Source organism: Gorilla gorilla, chromosome 13, assembly GCF_029281585.2.
Source record: "Gorilla gorilla gorilla isolate KB3781 chromosome 13, NHGRI_mGorGor1-v2.1_pri, whole genome shotgun sequence".
Lineage (NCBI taxonomy): Eukaryota > Metazoa > Chordata > Mammalia > Primates > Hominidae > Gorilla > Gorilla gorilla.
This window is the reverse complement of record NC_073237.2, coordinates 119,345,673-119,361,480: the sequence shown is the minus strand read 5'-3', so window position 1 is coordinate 119,361,480 and position 15,808 is coordinate 119,345,673. Positions and strand designations below refer to the sequence as shown.

General features: G+C 37.4%; 1 protein-coding gene across 8 annotated transcripts in view; it reads right to left on the bottom strand.

Moving 5' to 3' along the window:
* The window catches only part of RABGAP1 (RAB GTPase activating protein 1), a 171,659-nt gene that overhangs the window by 109,754 nt on the left and 46,097 nt on the right, over positions 1-15,808 (bottom strand). For 6 of the 8 annotated variants that reach the window (XM_055351856.2, XM_031014589.3, XM_019033938.4 and 3 more), the window contains 4 exons: positions 9,167-9,401; positions 7,472-7,676; positions 4,434-4,608; positions 3,688-3,845 (listed from right to left, as the gene is read on the bottom strand). In XM_055351856.2, coding sequence (XP_055207831.1) covers positions 3,688-3,845; positions 4,434-4,608; positions 7,472-7,676; positions 9,167-9,401 — 773 coding nt within the window. Of the gene's footprint in view, positions 1-3,687; positions 3,846-4,433; positions 4,609-7,471; positions 7,677-9,116; positions 9,137-9,166; positions 9,402-15,808 lie in introns of those variants that run through there. The other 2 variants (XM_055351861.2, XM_055351859.2) reach the window with 2 other exon arrangements.

Here is a 15,808-nt window from a genome sequence, read left to right as displayed (position 1 = left end):
CTCATGCTTGGAATCCCAGCACTTTGGGAGGCCGAGGCAGGTGGATCATTTGAGGTCAGGAGTTCGAGACCAGCCTGGCCAACACGGTAAAACCCTGTCTCTATTGAAAGTACAAAAATTAGCCGGGCGTGGCAGCACATGTCTGTAATCCCAGCTACTTAGGAGGCTGAGGCAGGAGAATCACTTGAACCTGGGAGGCAGAGGTTGCAGTGAGCCGAGACTGCGCCACTGTACGCCAGCGTGGGTGACAGAGTGAGACTCCGTCTCAAAAAGAAAAAAAAGTGTGAGACCCTGTCTCAACAACAAACAAACAAATGCTCAGTTTTCCCATGGGCAAAATGGAGAAGCAGGTTTCTAATTATAATAATTTAAAAATTGGCCAGGCATGGTGGCTCACGCCTGTAATCCCAGCAATTTGGGAGGCTGAGGCGGGTGGATCACCTGAGGTCAGGAGTTCGAGACCAGCCTGGCCAACATGGTGAAACCCCGTCTCTACTAAAAGTACAAAAAGTAGCCAGGCGTGGCGGCAGGCACCTATAATTCCAGCTACTCGGGAGGTTGAAGCAGTAGAATCACTTGAACCCGGGAGAAGGAGGTTGCAATGAGCCAAGATCGCGCCATTGCACTCCAGCCTGAGTGACAAGAGCAAAACTCCGTCTCAAAATAATAATAATAATAATTTAAAAATTATACTTTTTCAGAAATGAGAAGAGCATTAATTATTCTCATCATACTTTGTCTATATTTATGTTAAAGTAAAACCACAGTAAATCTTGTGTTATACACAAATATGAGTTGGACAGGGGATAAGTAATATCCATAAACCAACATGTTTTAGTACTCTATTCAACATTTAATTTCTACTTTTAAAATTTGCTATGAATATTATACACAGTATGTTGGAGAACATTCATAATAATAATTCTTTGAAAACCTCAATGATTATTTCTGCAGATAAATTTCCATACATATTACAGAATTACTGGATAAGAGGAACTACATTTGACAAGTTTAAATCTGACAAACCAAGGTATATTTTGCTAGGATTTCATACATCTAAAGTACTGTTGTGTTAACCTAATATATTTAGGTATAATAATTATTTTGGTATAATATTTAGATAAAATAAATATTTAGGTATAATAGTATATAATAGGTCTTATATAATAATAGGTATACAACTATTACATAAATAATTTATATGTATAATATATAATTATTATTATACCTAAATAATATATATTAACCTAATATATTTAGGTATATTGATCATTATACTTAAATAATATATTTAAGTTAACATAACAGTATTTATTATAAACCAGAAATTCAGTAAAGCCATGTAGCAAAAGGAGAACAAAGTCCTAACAAATGTGAAAAGCAAATCTGACCATCCAGGGATTTTCTGTAATAGCACTTTGTCAGTATTAACAAATAGAACAGAGATGTTTATGACCATTCTACCTTGAATATGCCTGATTTCAGAAGGAAGGGAAGTTATACTGATACTTCTGAGGGATCTTAATCTTTCCTATTTAATAATTAGAATTTACAGACCAAAACTACATAAATATTTTCAATAAAGAAAAAAAGGCCAGGCATGGTGAATCATGCCTATAATCCCAGCACTCTGGGAGGCCAAGGTAAATGGATCACTTGAGGCCGGGAGTTTGAGACCAGCCTGGCCAACACGGCGAAACCCTGTCTCTACTAAAAAATAGAAAAAATTAGCCGGGTATGGTGGCAGATGCTTGTAATCCCAGCTACTCAGGAGGCTGAGGCATGAGAATTGCTTGAACCTGGGAGACAGAGGTTGCAGTGAACCGTGATCGTGCCACTGCATTCCAGCCTTGGTGACAGAGCAAGGCTCTGTCCCAAAAAAAAAAAAGAAAGAAAATATATTTAGTTTAAAGGTTGCTTAACAAGGTAAAAAACTACTTAAAATTATACAGATTATAATTTTCACTTTGCAGGGCAGGAAGGTACATTGCAGGAAGGACTACCTCACAGCATTGCTTTGAGAATAGAAATAGTCAGGAATGGGTGGCTCATGCCTGTAATCCCAACACTTTGACAAGCCGAGACTATCACTTGAGACCACGAGTTCAAGACCAACCTGGGCAATGTGGCAAGACCCCATCTCTAGAAAAACTTAAAAAAAAATTAGCCAGACATAGTGGCCTGCATCCGTGGTCCCAGCTACTCAGGAGGGCGAGGTGGGAGGACTGCTTGAGACCAGAAGGTTGAGGCTGCAGTGAGTCATGTTTGTACCATTGCATTCAAGCCTGAGCAACAGCGTGAGGAGTATCTCAAAAAAAACAAAAGAGAGAGAGAATAGAAATCTATCTAATTAGAAAGCACAGAGCACAATGAGTCATACTTTACTCCTCAAAGTTTAAGCTGCACTATACACTAAATTGGCCACCAGATGGCATGACAATTCCAAAGTCTGAAGAAAGACTAAAAATTATCAGTTTTTCTAATAATCTAATAAACCAATCACTGTGCTTAATTTAAAAGCAAAATATTAGAAATATTCATATTTTTATATAACTTCGTTTTACCAATTTAATGAGGTAGTCATGGAGGAAACAGACTTCTACATGCAATTACTGATTATAATACAATCATTTTGTGACATGGGCTATAATTTTAAAAAAATCAAGTCATCTTGCAACCATAAAATTTTAAAGTGAGAAAGGGTTTTAGAGTCTAGCCACCTCATTTAATAAATGAGGAAACTACTGACAGATGTAAAGAAACTTGGAAACGGGGACATTGTTAATAGTAACAATAATTAAACTAAAGCTAAGTTTTGACTACTATTCCATGGTTCTTTCCACCACTCAAAGGATTATCATTATATTTAAAAATTAAAATCAGTCACTTCTAACCCTACAAAAGATTAGACTTCAGACACAGACCTTATTTCTCCCCTTCCAATGTATGCAGATAACTTTACTGGGAAAACTTGCAAAGGCTTAAGATTTTTAGATTATTAATACAAGTAAATCAACCAACTAAAACAAGCAAATACAATCAGCAAAACAAATATAGCTACAAATCCAGCTGACTAAGCTTTGGCCATATATATATACATATATATATATATTTTTTTTTTTTTTTTTTTTGAGATGGAGTTTCGTTCTTGTTGCCCAGGCTGGAGTGCAGTGGCAGGATCTCGGCTCACTGCAACCTCTGCCTCCCGGGTTCAAGCGATTCTCCTGCCCCAACCTCCCAAGTAGCTGGGATTACAGGCACCCGCCATCACGCCCGGCTAATTTTGTATTTTTAGTAGAGACAAGGTTTCTCCATGTTGGTCAGGCTCGTCTCGAACTCCCGACCTCAGGTGATCCGTCTGCCTCAGCCACCCAAAGAGCTGGGATTACAGGTGTGAGCCACAGCGCCTGGCGCTTTGGCCATATTTTTATGAGCAGTTAGCCACTTGGTATCTGACTAAAAGAAGGTAGCAACATGTTCCCAATATGACAATTTTTTTAATTGCTTTAAAATTCTTCAAACTTTGCCTCTGTTAAATTTATGTATTTATTTTCCTTTATCATCCACATTTTTTTTAAAAGCCCTCCCTTTAAAAGCAATCATTTTATGGTATGAAAGTTATAATCTGACCTAGAATTTCCCCTGAACCACAGCATGTTAATACATGAATAAAATAAGATTCCCTACCTAAAATAACCTTTACCATCATCTTCTTTTATTTCTAAAGACACAGAGAAGGTAAAGATGTCACTGTCAGGAGTCTGGGGTGCAGCAGTGGCTGAAAGTGGGGTTTGCTTGGCAGAACGGCGGAAGGCAGTGGCAAAACTGTAAAGTATCCGGCTTACCTACAACCAGACATGTTAGGAAATAGGCTGTTATCAAAAGATATAAAATACCTTTATTAAGGCTGGAAGGTTACCTACTTTGGAGGGCAATAATTATCTTTATCCCACTTATTTCTTTTGGTAAATTACCTAATTTGTTAGGCCTATAAAGCAAGCAACACTAAAAATGTCCAGACAAGGGGTTTTAAAAAAGAAATGGTTGTAAGCACTATAAATCCAATTTAAAAATCATTTCCTAAATTGTTAGAAACTATCTGAAGATATTACAATGAAAACAGTCCTAACAAGTTTTGATTTAAAAGAATGGTTTGCAAATCTGTCAATGCTAGAACCAGAATGCCTACTTAACCCAATCAAAAGTAGCCAACAGATCTCCTCTGACATTCTTAGTAGTAGTAACAAAGTTCTAGTTAATCAAATTTTTAGTTAATTTATATTTTGGCCCATGAGGCTAGCTAGAATCACTAAAACACTAGCAGAGGATTTCATCTGGCTTATGAGTGATCATAATAAATACCATAATCATTTCAACCTAGTGAGGGCACTGGTGAAGTTTCATTTGCAGAGAGTTTTCTCTTGAGGACTTACAGCTTCTTGTATTTCACACCGGAAGACGTGTATTCTGAAGAGCTCTGCATTGTAATGACTTTCAGTGAAAGCAAAACAGTCACTCTCAGGAGTTCCATCATGCCCTCTGACACAGAAGAGGATTTTGTAGATAGGGTAGTTTGCTATTTCAGTGTTTGTCTGAGGATCTAAGAGTCTGTTCAGAGAAAAAGATACAGAGAGATTAGAGGAATTATGAACAATCTGCACTACGTTTATATTAAGATGTGAGACTCATTCTTTCTAGTAAGAAGATCATATATTTGGTATGCTGATATTAACCTTAAATTTTAATAAGTAACTCATATGTGAATTCTGGAAGCTATTGATTATGTAATTCCATAGTACTAAAAACCATATGGTATCATGTTTTAGGGAGGCAAACAGAAAGGTATAAACATTATCAATAAGCACATTTCTTATACAGTCTGCAACAAAATAAAGACAAGACTAATACGTAAATTAGACTACCAAAATACATCACTGAAGCTGTGCTTTTTTTTTTTTTTTTTTAGACAAGTTTCGCTCTTGTTGCCCAGGCTGGAGTGCAATGGCGCAATCTCAGCTCACCACAACCTCCGCCTCCTGGGTTCAAGTGATTCTCCTGCCTCAGCCTCCCAAGTAGCTGGGATTACAGGGATGTGCCACCATGCCCAGCTAATTTTTTGTATTTTTAGTAGAGACAGGGCAGGTTAGCCAGAATGGTCTCAATCTTCCGACCTCAGGTGATCCGCCCACCTAGGCCTCCCAAAGTGCTGGGATTACAGGCATAAGCCACCACACCTGGGCAAAGCTGGGCTTCTAATTATCTCCTTTAAAAATGATCTAATCTGTTATGAAAAAATAAAAAACAAAAAACTGATGCTTTTTCTCAGACTGAAACAAGTTTTTTTTTGATTCATGGAAAATAAGGACAGAAATTATACAAAATGTTAACTCCTCAAAAAAAAAAAATCAAGAATAAGAGCAAAAGGATGCCATTCAGTAAAAAATCAAAGGGATAGCATTCATTCAAAAATCTACTTATTCAACAGATATTTATGTGATACCTACAACATTCCAGACTCTGATCAGGGCAGTAAGGCACAACTATGGAAGGTCTAAAAAGAAACTATGCAATTTCAACACTACGTGGGTAGAGCCATTAATGGGAAAGCCTAGAAGGCCTTGCTCATCACGGAAATACCCAGGAAGAGGATCTAACACAGGTTTGAAAGCACTTTTATGAAAACTCTAAAAACGTGGAGTAAAACCGACTAGCTTTCTAACTTCTTTTATAGAATTAAAAATATATTAAAGTGTAACTTCAGTTAGAGGAATGAGTATTGACTAAGAAACATATAGAAATGAGTGATAAACACATTAATAGTTTATCATTAATAAATAGAATTTGTGAGTCTTTGCAAAATAGTTATTTAAATACTTAAGGGGAAAAATTACATATACAGATTATTTTACTACAATCAACATACAGCTATTACTCTGTCACCATCAAAGTCCAAAATACTTCTGAGGATACTGAGAAATGGATATTCTATATACTGCTGATAAAAGTATAAACTAGATCAATATTTCTAGATGGCTAGTTGGCAATGTTATTAGAAGCAATAAAAATAGACAAACTCAATAAGTTTACTTCTAGGAATTTATCCTAAGGAAATCAACAGAAGTCTAAAAAGATTGAGCTCGAAGATACCTATTTATAAAACACTGATATTCCCATATAATTAAAATTAGCTATCATCATTCATGCTTTTTTCTCTGAAAGATAAAAGCCTTAAAATGTCTAATATAAGAGATGGGTTATTTATTTATAACCCATTCATATGCCATCATAAATTAAAATTTTTAATAATATTTACTGGCATGAAAAGAGGTTTATGTTATAAAACTAAGTACAAGATGGTATGTACAGGTCCATTGCTGTTAAAAAAAAGTTGATTCTAACAGTTGTAAATTATGTATGTATATATATGCAGGCATATTCACATATACCTAGACATATACATATACCAATATGCAAAGAAGATCTTAATAAGCCAAGATGTTAACTGTATTTATTAGTGGTAGAGTAGAATTAAGGCTATTTTTATGTGGCAATTTTTTTAAATAAGCATGTATCTTTGGTAATAGGGAAATAAAATTTATTTTACCTGCACTCATCTGACTTATTGAGCAACAGTATATTTAGCTGGTTGATACAGACATCTGATTAGCTATCTGCAATTGTTATTTGTTCTATTAGTATAAACAGCTAGAGGCTTCTCTGTGCCTCAGTTTTCTCATCTTTTTTTTTCATTTTGTTTTGTTGAGACAGGGTCTCACTTTGTCACTCAGTCTGGAGTGAAGTGGCATGATCACAGCTCACTGCAGCCTTGAACTCCCAGGCTCAGGTGATCCTCCCATTTCAGCCTCCTGAGTAGCTGGGACTACAGGTGTGTGCGACCATGCGTGGCTAATTTTTGTATGTTTTGTACAGACAGGGTTTCACCATGTTGCCCAGGCTGGTCTCGAACCCCTGAACTTAAGTGATCAACCCGTCTCAGCCTCCCAAAATGCTGGGATTACAGGCATGAACCACTGCACCTAGCCAGTTTTCTCATCATAAAAATTAAGGGGTGTACTGGTATAGTTAATATTTAATAATAAATTTTTGTAACTTTCAAACTCAACATGAAACTCCATTTTGAAATAATGTGTCAAGCTTGTATTTTCATCAAAGGAACATGGAAAATATAATCTTTTAGGCTGACTCATGTCAATATATTTCATTTATCCCCAAAACATTAAATGCCTAATGTACTACGCATGATCGGGAAGAGTACGAAAAACTTTATTACAAATAAGCAACCATTTTTCACAAAGGTCACAGTCCTTGGGAGACATGAGTGCCAGGTAAATGAAACGTTACACAAGTAAAATAACTATTAATATGTATTTTATTCACTATTGCTTCTTTCTGAAGCAACAGGTCAGAGATCTGATGTAAATATCGAAATATTTCAATAAACCAGTCTCACCTCACAATTCCTTCAGACACATTCGGCACTGAAAGGGTAACATCTAGTGAAATCTGACACTGGCTTCTTAAGATGGACATCATCCTTAAGGCTTCCACTTCACTCCTGGGAGCATTTACCGAGGCACAGCCTAAGTAAGTCAGTTTACTGAAAACTACGCTGTCCTCATCGGCCACTGGTGTGAAAGGACTTGAAGCTTCAGAATCTGAAAGAAACAATGAATAAGGAAGTGATTACTTTCACTTTGATATTTTGTTGATATGATTAGCAAGTAAAAATCTGCAAGTAACATTTAAGGTCTAAAATTAAGTATTAATGAGATAATATGCCATACCCTAAAAGAAATGCCCATGAAAACCAGAAATCTCACATTAGAACTCTGTCAGAAACACCAAGATTTTTAGGTACAGGTTGAGCATCCTAAATTCAAAAATCTGAAACATGAAATGCTTCAAATTTCAAAACCTTTTGAGCACCTACATGACACTTAAAAGAAGTACTATTTGGGGCATTTCAGTTTTTGAATTATTGGATTCGGGGTGCTCAGCAGGTAATCATATGCATATTCCAAAATCCAAAAACATCTGAAATCTGAAACACTTCTGGTCCCAAGCATTTCAGACAAAGGATACTCAAAATATAGTGCTATTAGAGTCAGTCTCAATCAGACTCAGATTTGATTCACTTTTCTGCCTCTTCTAATTTGTTTTGACTTTGTAATTTACATTTAGGTCGAATATACATTTAGTATTTCTTCACTCTGAAACTCCTATCTCTGACTGTCATCTTTTTTTTTTCTTTTTGAGACGGAGTCTCACTCTGTCGCCAGGCTGAAGTGCAGTGGAACAATCTCGGCTCACTGCAACCTCCACCTCCCAGTTTCAAGCAATTCCCCCTGCCTCAGCCTCCCAAGTAGCTGTGACTACAGGTGCGTGCCACCACACCTGGCTAATTTTTTGTATTTTAATAGAGACAGGGTTTCACCATGTTGGCCAGATGGTCTCGATCTCCTGACCTTGTGATCCACCTGCCTTGGCCTCCCAATGTGCTGAGATTACAGGCGTGAGCCACTGTGCCCGGCCTAACTGTCATCTTTCTGAGCTGCACTGTTACAATTACTTCTCTAATTCATCATCTTAGCCACTTCATTATGTTCTCTTAATCCCTTTGGCTTTCCTTTCCCAATAACATCTATAGTTTTAGCATCTGCTTTTCCAAATGAGTCTTTTAAGTTGTCCTTCTCCTCCCATGCTATGTCTTTCTGTCCCATGTTCTAGTCTTCCTTTTTCAACTTGGCAACTGCTCCCATAGAGCTATATAGGTCTGGAGCAAACATCTGTTCACCCAGAATTATCCCTCCATTTCTCTACTATTGTACTCATATTCCTTCTTTCTTTGAAAAATCTTTAAGCATTCTGGGGGAAAAAAAAAAAAAGACTCCCTCTGTGTCCTTTAGCCATGTTTTCTCTTTCCTTGGTACAAGTGAAGTACATGTAAAAGGAAATCAGAATGGTATATATATTTTTACTCCTCTCACATCCCCTTAGATTTAGAATTCAGAGATTCTAGAGAATGTTTTTGCCTGTTTTTGTAGACAATGGTTTTGCCTGTTCTAAATAAAACCTAGTACAGGGTGGACACTCACATATTAAAAACAATAACCTTCAGTTACGCAAGCAATGCAGCAATCCTAACCTCCTTGTCCAGGTTTCACTGGTAGGCTCATCTCTGGTTTTTGGAGCCCTACTAATGGCACAGGGTTAATGGTGGATGAAGCGGAGAGCTGATTAGAAAGAGGCCCATCTCCTTCACCATCCAGTTGTGACCTTTTCACAAGCTCCTTTTCCCCTGGCTGGTCGTCCATTGGAGGATCCATCAGTACATCTGCTAGCTCTTTTTGCAGCTGCTGTTCACTTCCATTCCCTACAATCTAAGGGTCACAAATACATGCAATCAGCAAAGTGAGAAAGATTGGCCAGTATTGATTAAAATGGGTTCACATTCTAAAGAAAATCATTAGCATTTCTTTTGATACAAAGATATCTTCTGAATGTTTTTTTTAAAAATAGAATAAATCAAGATCTGCAACAAATAAGGGTGCAGCTGCTCTCTCAATTACATAGTTTTTCATGAAAAAGTACATAGTGAACTTGAGACTAATACCCAGAAATATATGCAATAGCCTGCCAATGTTATTAAAGTCTTTTACTGTGTCCTAAACTAACAATAATTAAAGGATCTATAATTTTGTCTGATAAGAAATAACGCTTTTAAGAAGAACATCTTAGTGTCTCCTCTAGCCCTTAAGAAAAAAGGAAAAATGTGCTTGCTTCCAAAAGATATCAACAGAAACATACATATTAGGCAATACATTTCCACAGGTATTTTACCACTCCAGTCATATGCAAGTCTCTTGTATTTCTGAGGAAGACTTATATGATATGAACAGGTTCTGAAAGTTCTGAAACACTTGAGTAAAGCTGACATGAATGTACAAAATAGTCCTGAGAAATAAAAGCACTCTATTTCAATAATATCAAGTAATTCTATGGAATCATGATGGGTTATTACTAGTTCCTCAACAAGGAAGCAAGTAAGTGCAAAATCCAGTGGAGACTGCCCAATGCCAAGGAAAACCACAAGTGACATAATGCAGTATTGTCACTAAATGCTTAAGAAATACTAAAAAAATTAACAAAAGAATTGAGTTAGAAAAACAAAGTCATGGGAAAAAAGAGGGAGCCCTGATTTAGGAGGCTTTCTGAAGACTAAAACCTAACAAAAAGTTAAATTGGGCAGGGCTAAGAGAATGAGGCCTACCCTAGCAAAATTAACACAGATGCTAGGAAGCAAAATTCCAATAACAGAGGTAGGTACCTCTGGGCTACCAAGAAATCCAATTCAAGTACTTTTATTGATTCAGGCTTTTATAATTCTATAAACTTCAAGTCTCTTGTGCTGCAAATTATAATTGAGAAAAAGACAAGTCTTTTTTGCAGACATTTTCCCAAGGAAATTCCAACACTTCAACTACTTTTGCCTTAGAAATAAAGACCTCTTTCTTGGCTTCAGTGACAATTTCTGTTTCTGTGAATTTCATTTTATGTTTGGAGTTATTGCTAATGGAATTACAAGTGGGCCGAGTAATTTTAACCCTTTGTTAAATCAGATTCTACACATACACAAGTGCAACTGAATTTCTTTTTTTAGAAGTTCTGCTTTAAAAAGTTTTTTTTTTTTTTTTTTTTTTTTTTTGCTGGGCACAGTGGCTCACGCCTATAATCCCAGCACCTTGGGAGGCTGAGGTGGACAGACTGCTTGACCTCAGGAGTTCGAGACCAGCCTGGGCAACACAGTGAAACCCCATCTCTACCAAAAACACAAAAATTAGCCGTGCATGGTAGCATGTGCCTATGGTCCCAGCTACTGGGAGGCTGAGGTGGGAGGATCGCTGGAGCCCAGAAATTGAGGCTGCAGTGACCCGAGATCACGCCACTGCACTCCAGCCTGGGTGATAGAGCAAAACCCTGTCTCAAAAACTTTTTTTTAAAAGTGACATCATATCACTATGTTGCCCAGCGTGGACTTGAACTCCTGGGCTCAACTGATCCTCCCTCATCAGCCTCCCGAGTAACTGTGACTACAGGCAGTGCCACCATGCCCAGCTTAAAAAATTTTTAAAGCACCTAAAAATCCAACTAAAGCTTAGATCCAATTAGCCTCTTATCTTTTCAAAACTGGAGAAGAAATACTGTATCACCTGCAGTAAGCAAAAGACAGCCCAAGTGAACCTAAACTAATTTTTCCAAGGGTAGGGAGAAACAACATATAGGAATAGAGTTATATAGCTTCCCAAAAACAGATGAGAGAAGATATTAGATTCCCTGTTGAAGCAATTAGTAATTACAACTGGGAATGCAACTGGAATTGAAGAAAGACATATTACATGCTATGAAGTACTGTTTTGATCTTTGGCACATAAGTAAACCTAAGTTTTCTGTTGGGATAGGCTGCCTACGTTGTAATATACTTATCAATCACAGAAATGTAGCTAACCCTAAAAGAAAACATGTTTATACCTTTGTCTTGTGTTTACACATGTTTATCTTGCATTCTTCCCTACTTTATAAATTTTATAAACATAAGAACTGTCTTCAATGTCCTTAACTCTTCCTTAAAAACTAGGAAAAAGTAATGTACACACACAAAACAGTTTTAAGAGTGGTTTAAAAATAGTAACCTAACAAATGCCTTGAATAATCTTATCAAATACAATACTCAACAATTATCATGTTAGATCATTTGTGAACCTTCAATCCAATTCCAAATTACTGCCTGTGACAGTATAGTACACATACTTTTTTTTTTTTTTTGAGACAGAGTCTTGCTCTGTTGCCCAGGCTGGAGTGCAGCAACACAATCTCAGCTTACTGCAACCTCTGCCTCCCAGGTTCAGGCAATTCTTCTGCCTCAACCTCCCAAGTAGCTGGGATCACAGGTGCGTGCCAACACACCCAGCTAGTTTTTGTATTTTTAGTAGAGACAGCGTTTTGCCATGTTGGCCAGGCTGGTCTTGAACTCCTGACCTCAAGTGATCCACCCACCTTGGCCTCCCAAAGTGCTAGGATTACAGTCATGAGCCACTACACCCGGCCTGCATACTTTAATCAATTAAGTTCTTTTTTATTTTTAAGACAGTCAACTAATTTTGTCTAAACCAAGCTGGGAAACATTCAGCAGTGCCTTTCAAGGTTCTGAAACTTTGACATGCATCAGAATCACCAGGAGAGCTTGCTAAGACAGACTGTTGGGCCCTACCTGAGTTTCCAATTAACTAAGTCTGGGGTGGTACTCAATAATTTGAATTTCTAAAAAACTCCCAGATCATAGTGATGTTGCTAGTCTGGGAACTGCACTCTGAGAAACAATCTTAGATTAATGATTTTTGACCATGACTATCCAAAAAAATTATCAGTATTACTAGGGAGTATGAAATGAACAGAAGCATGTAATACACAGCATGGCATCTGTCACATAGTCAACATTAATACATATTTATCTTTTTTCAGAAGTTCTGCTTTAAAAAGTTGGTTTTTTGCTGGGTGCAGTGGCTCAAACCTATAATCCCAGCACTTGGAGAGGCCAAGGCAGACAGATTACTTGAAGCCAGAGTTCGAGACCAGCCTGGCCAACATGGTGCAACCCTGTCTCTACTAAAAAATACAAAAATCAACCAGGCATTGTGGCATGCACCTGTAGTCCCAACTACAGAGGAGAATCGCTTGAACCCAGGGAGCAGAGGTTGCAGTGAGCCAAGATCGTGCCACTGCACTCCAGCCTGGGTGACAGAATGAGACTCTATCAAACAAGAACAACAATAACAACAACAACAACAAAAAACCTCCACAGATGATTCTGATATACAACCAGGATTGAGAAACACTGCCTCAAATCTAAATCCCAAACTACGATGCCAAAATAGTATTTACCAGAGGGTCCACATAGGCATCAAAATGATCTCTGGTACTTTCTGAAAATGCAAATCCCTTGACTCCACCCAAGAAAAACCTCTGTACATGGGCCCCAAGAATCTACATTTTGCACCCCATGAGATGTTCACATGTAACAAAGTTTGAAAATCACTGGGCTAGGAACTTACACAGTTCATTTATTTTCTAATATGAATGGTTCATCATGATAAAACGACTAACTGCAAATGATTTTTACTTTTGGCACATGCCTATCTCCACTAGAGAGGCTAGGAAAGTTGACTGCTTAGTTTCCAGCCTCCCTTACGGCTATGGTTTACCATATAACATAATTTTAGCCTTTCAGATGTAAAGAAACTGGCTGGGAAGCTTCTGGAAGACTGTTGATTTTCCCAATAAAAGAAACAAGCATGACTGGTGTCACCCCCTTTCTCTCTTCTTCTTGACTTGGAACATGAATATAGAACCATGGTGGATGTACTATTACAATGAAGTGACACAGAACAAAATGTCAGTAAGCCAAGCCAAGCACAGTGGCCTGTGCCTGTAGTCCCAGCTACTCAGGAGGCTGTGGGGAAGGATCACTTGAGGCCAGCCTGGGCAACATAAGGAGACCCCTTGTCTTAAAAAAGAGTCAGTGAGCCAAAAATGAATGAGTGGATAAAAGAAATTGGGTCCTTAATGGTATAGATCAGAAGTTAAGAAACATTTTCTGTAAAGGGCCAGATGATAAATATTTTAGGCTTTGCAGGCCTTATATGTAGTCTCTCTTGCAGCTACTCAACTCTGACTTTGTAGCATGAAAGCAGCCATAAACAATGTGTAAACAAACTAATGTGGCTATGTTCCAATTACACTTTATTTACAAAAACAGGTGGCAGACCAGATTAGGCCAGCAGGCTATAGTCTGTTGAACCTGGTATGGATGAACAAGTTAAACCAACTAGCAACTGCTTATCTCCAGACTTCTCATAGCAGAAAAATAAACCCACTCTTAGTAGGGCTCTCTTCCTTGCTGCCAATAGCATTCCTAACAGATACCACAATTATCTCTAAAATAAATGTAGTTTCAGGTAAAGTAATGAAGACATTGTGGTATTGGTGAAGAGGCAAATATAAAGATCAATGGCACAGAACAGAGTCCAGAAACAGATGCACACATATATGGCCAACTGATTTTCAACAAAACTGTCAAGGTTATTAAATGGAGAAAGTGACAAATAAAACAAATGAAGCTGGAACAATTAATCTGACATCTATATGCAAGTACATGAATCTCAATAGTTCACATCATATACAAAAAATTAACTCAAAAAGGATTACAAACCTAAGTGTCCTCTAAAATTATAAAACATACAGAATAAAACACAGGAGAAATCTTTTTGATCTTGTGACATAGAGATTTCTTAGGACATAAAAAGTATGAATCATAAAAGAAAAACTTGAGAACTTAATTAAAATTAAAAAGTTCTGCTCAAAAGAAACTCTTAAGAGAATGAAAAGATAAGCCAGACCTGGAGAAAACATTTGCAAGTCATATATCTGATGAAGGACGTATATCTAGAATATATAGAGAACTCTCAAGAAGAAAACAAACTACCCAACTAAAAAGGGCATTTCACCAAAGATACACAGATGGCAAATAAGCACATAAAAAGAAACTCAACATTACTAGCCATCAGGGAAATAGAAATTATAATAGGATGCCTCTATACCCTTATAAGAATGACTATAGTCTGGGCGTGGTGGTTCATGCCTATAATCCCAGCAATTTAGGAGGCTGAGGCAGGTGGACTGTGTGTCTCTAGGAGTTTGAAACTAGCCTGGGCAACATGGTGAGACCCCGACTCTACAAAAATTTTAAAAATTAGCCAGAAGTACTGGCACACACCTTGGTCTCAGCTACTCAAGAGGCTGAGGTGGGAGGATCACTTGAACCCAGGAGGTTGAGGCTGCAGTGAGATTATGCCACTGAACTCTAGCCTGGGCAACACAGCAAGACCCTGTTTAAAATAAAATAAAATAAAGTAAAATAAAATAAAATAAAATGAATGACTAAAATTCAAAACAACTCTGACAGTAGGAAGGGCTGGCAAGAATAAGGAGCAACTAGAAAACTCTCGTACATTGCTGGTAGGAATGCAAAATGGTCTAGTCATATTATCCATTTTTTATAAAGTTTTATAAGGTTAAACATTACACTTACCATATGACTCACTCTTAGGTATTAGTTACCCAAGAAAAATAAAAACACATGTCTACACAAAAATCTGTCTGCAAATTATTTTTTGAGAGACAGGGTTTTTCTCTGCTGACCAAGCTGCAGGAGAGTGGCACGATCGTAGCTCACTGCAGCCTCAAACTTCTGGGCTCAAGCGACCTTCCCATCTCAGCCTCCCAAGTTGCTGAGATTACAGGAATGAGCCACCAATGCCCGGCTGCAAATGTTAATGCATTATTCAAAATAGCCAAAAACTGAATACAACCCAAATGTTTATTCACTGGTGAGTGGATTAATAAAAAGATTCTTATAGATCTATAAAATGGAATACTACTAAGCAATAAAAAGGAATAAGCTACTAATACACACAATAACATGGACAAATCTCAAAAGCATTATTCTATGTAAAAGAAGCCATACACAAAAAGACTACATACTGTATGACTCCATATACCTGGCATTCTGGAAAAGACAAAACTATAGGGACAGAAATCAGATCACTGGTTATCAGGGAAGGGGAATAAAGGTATGACTAAATAGATGCACGAGGGGACTTTTGGGAGTAATAAAAGTATTCCCCATCTTGACTGTGCTGGTCGTTACATGAGACTACATTTGTTAAAACTC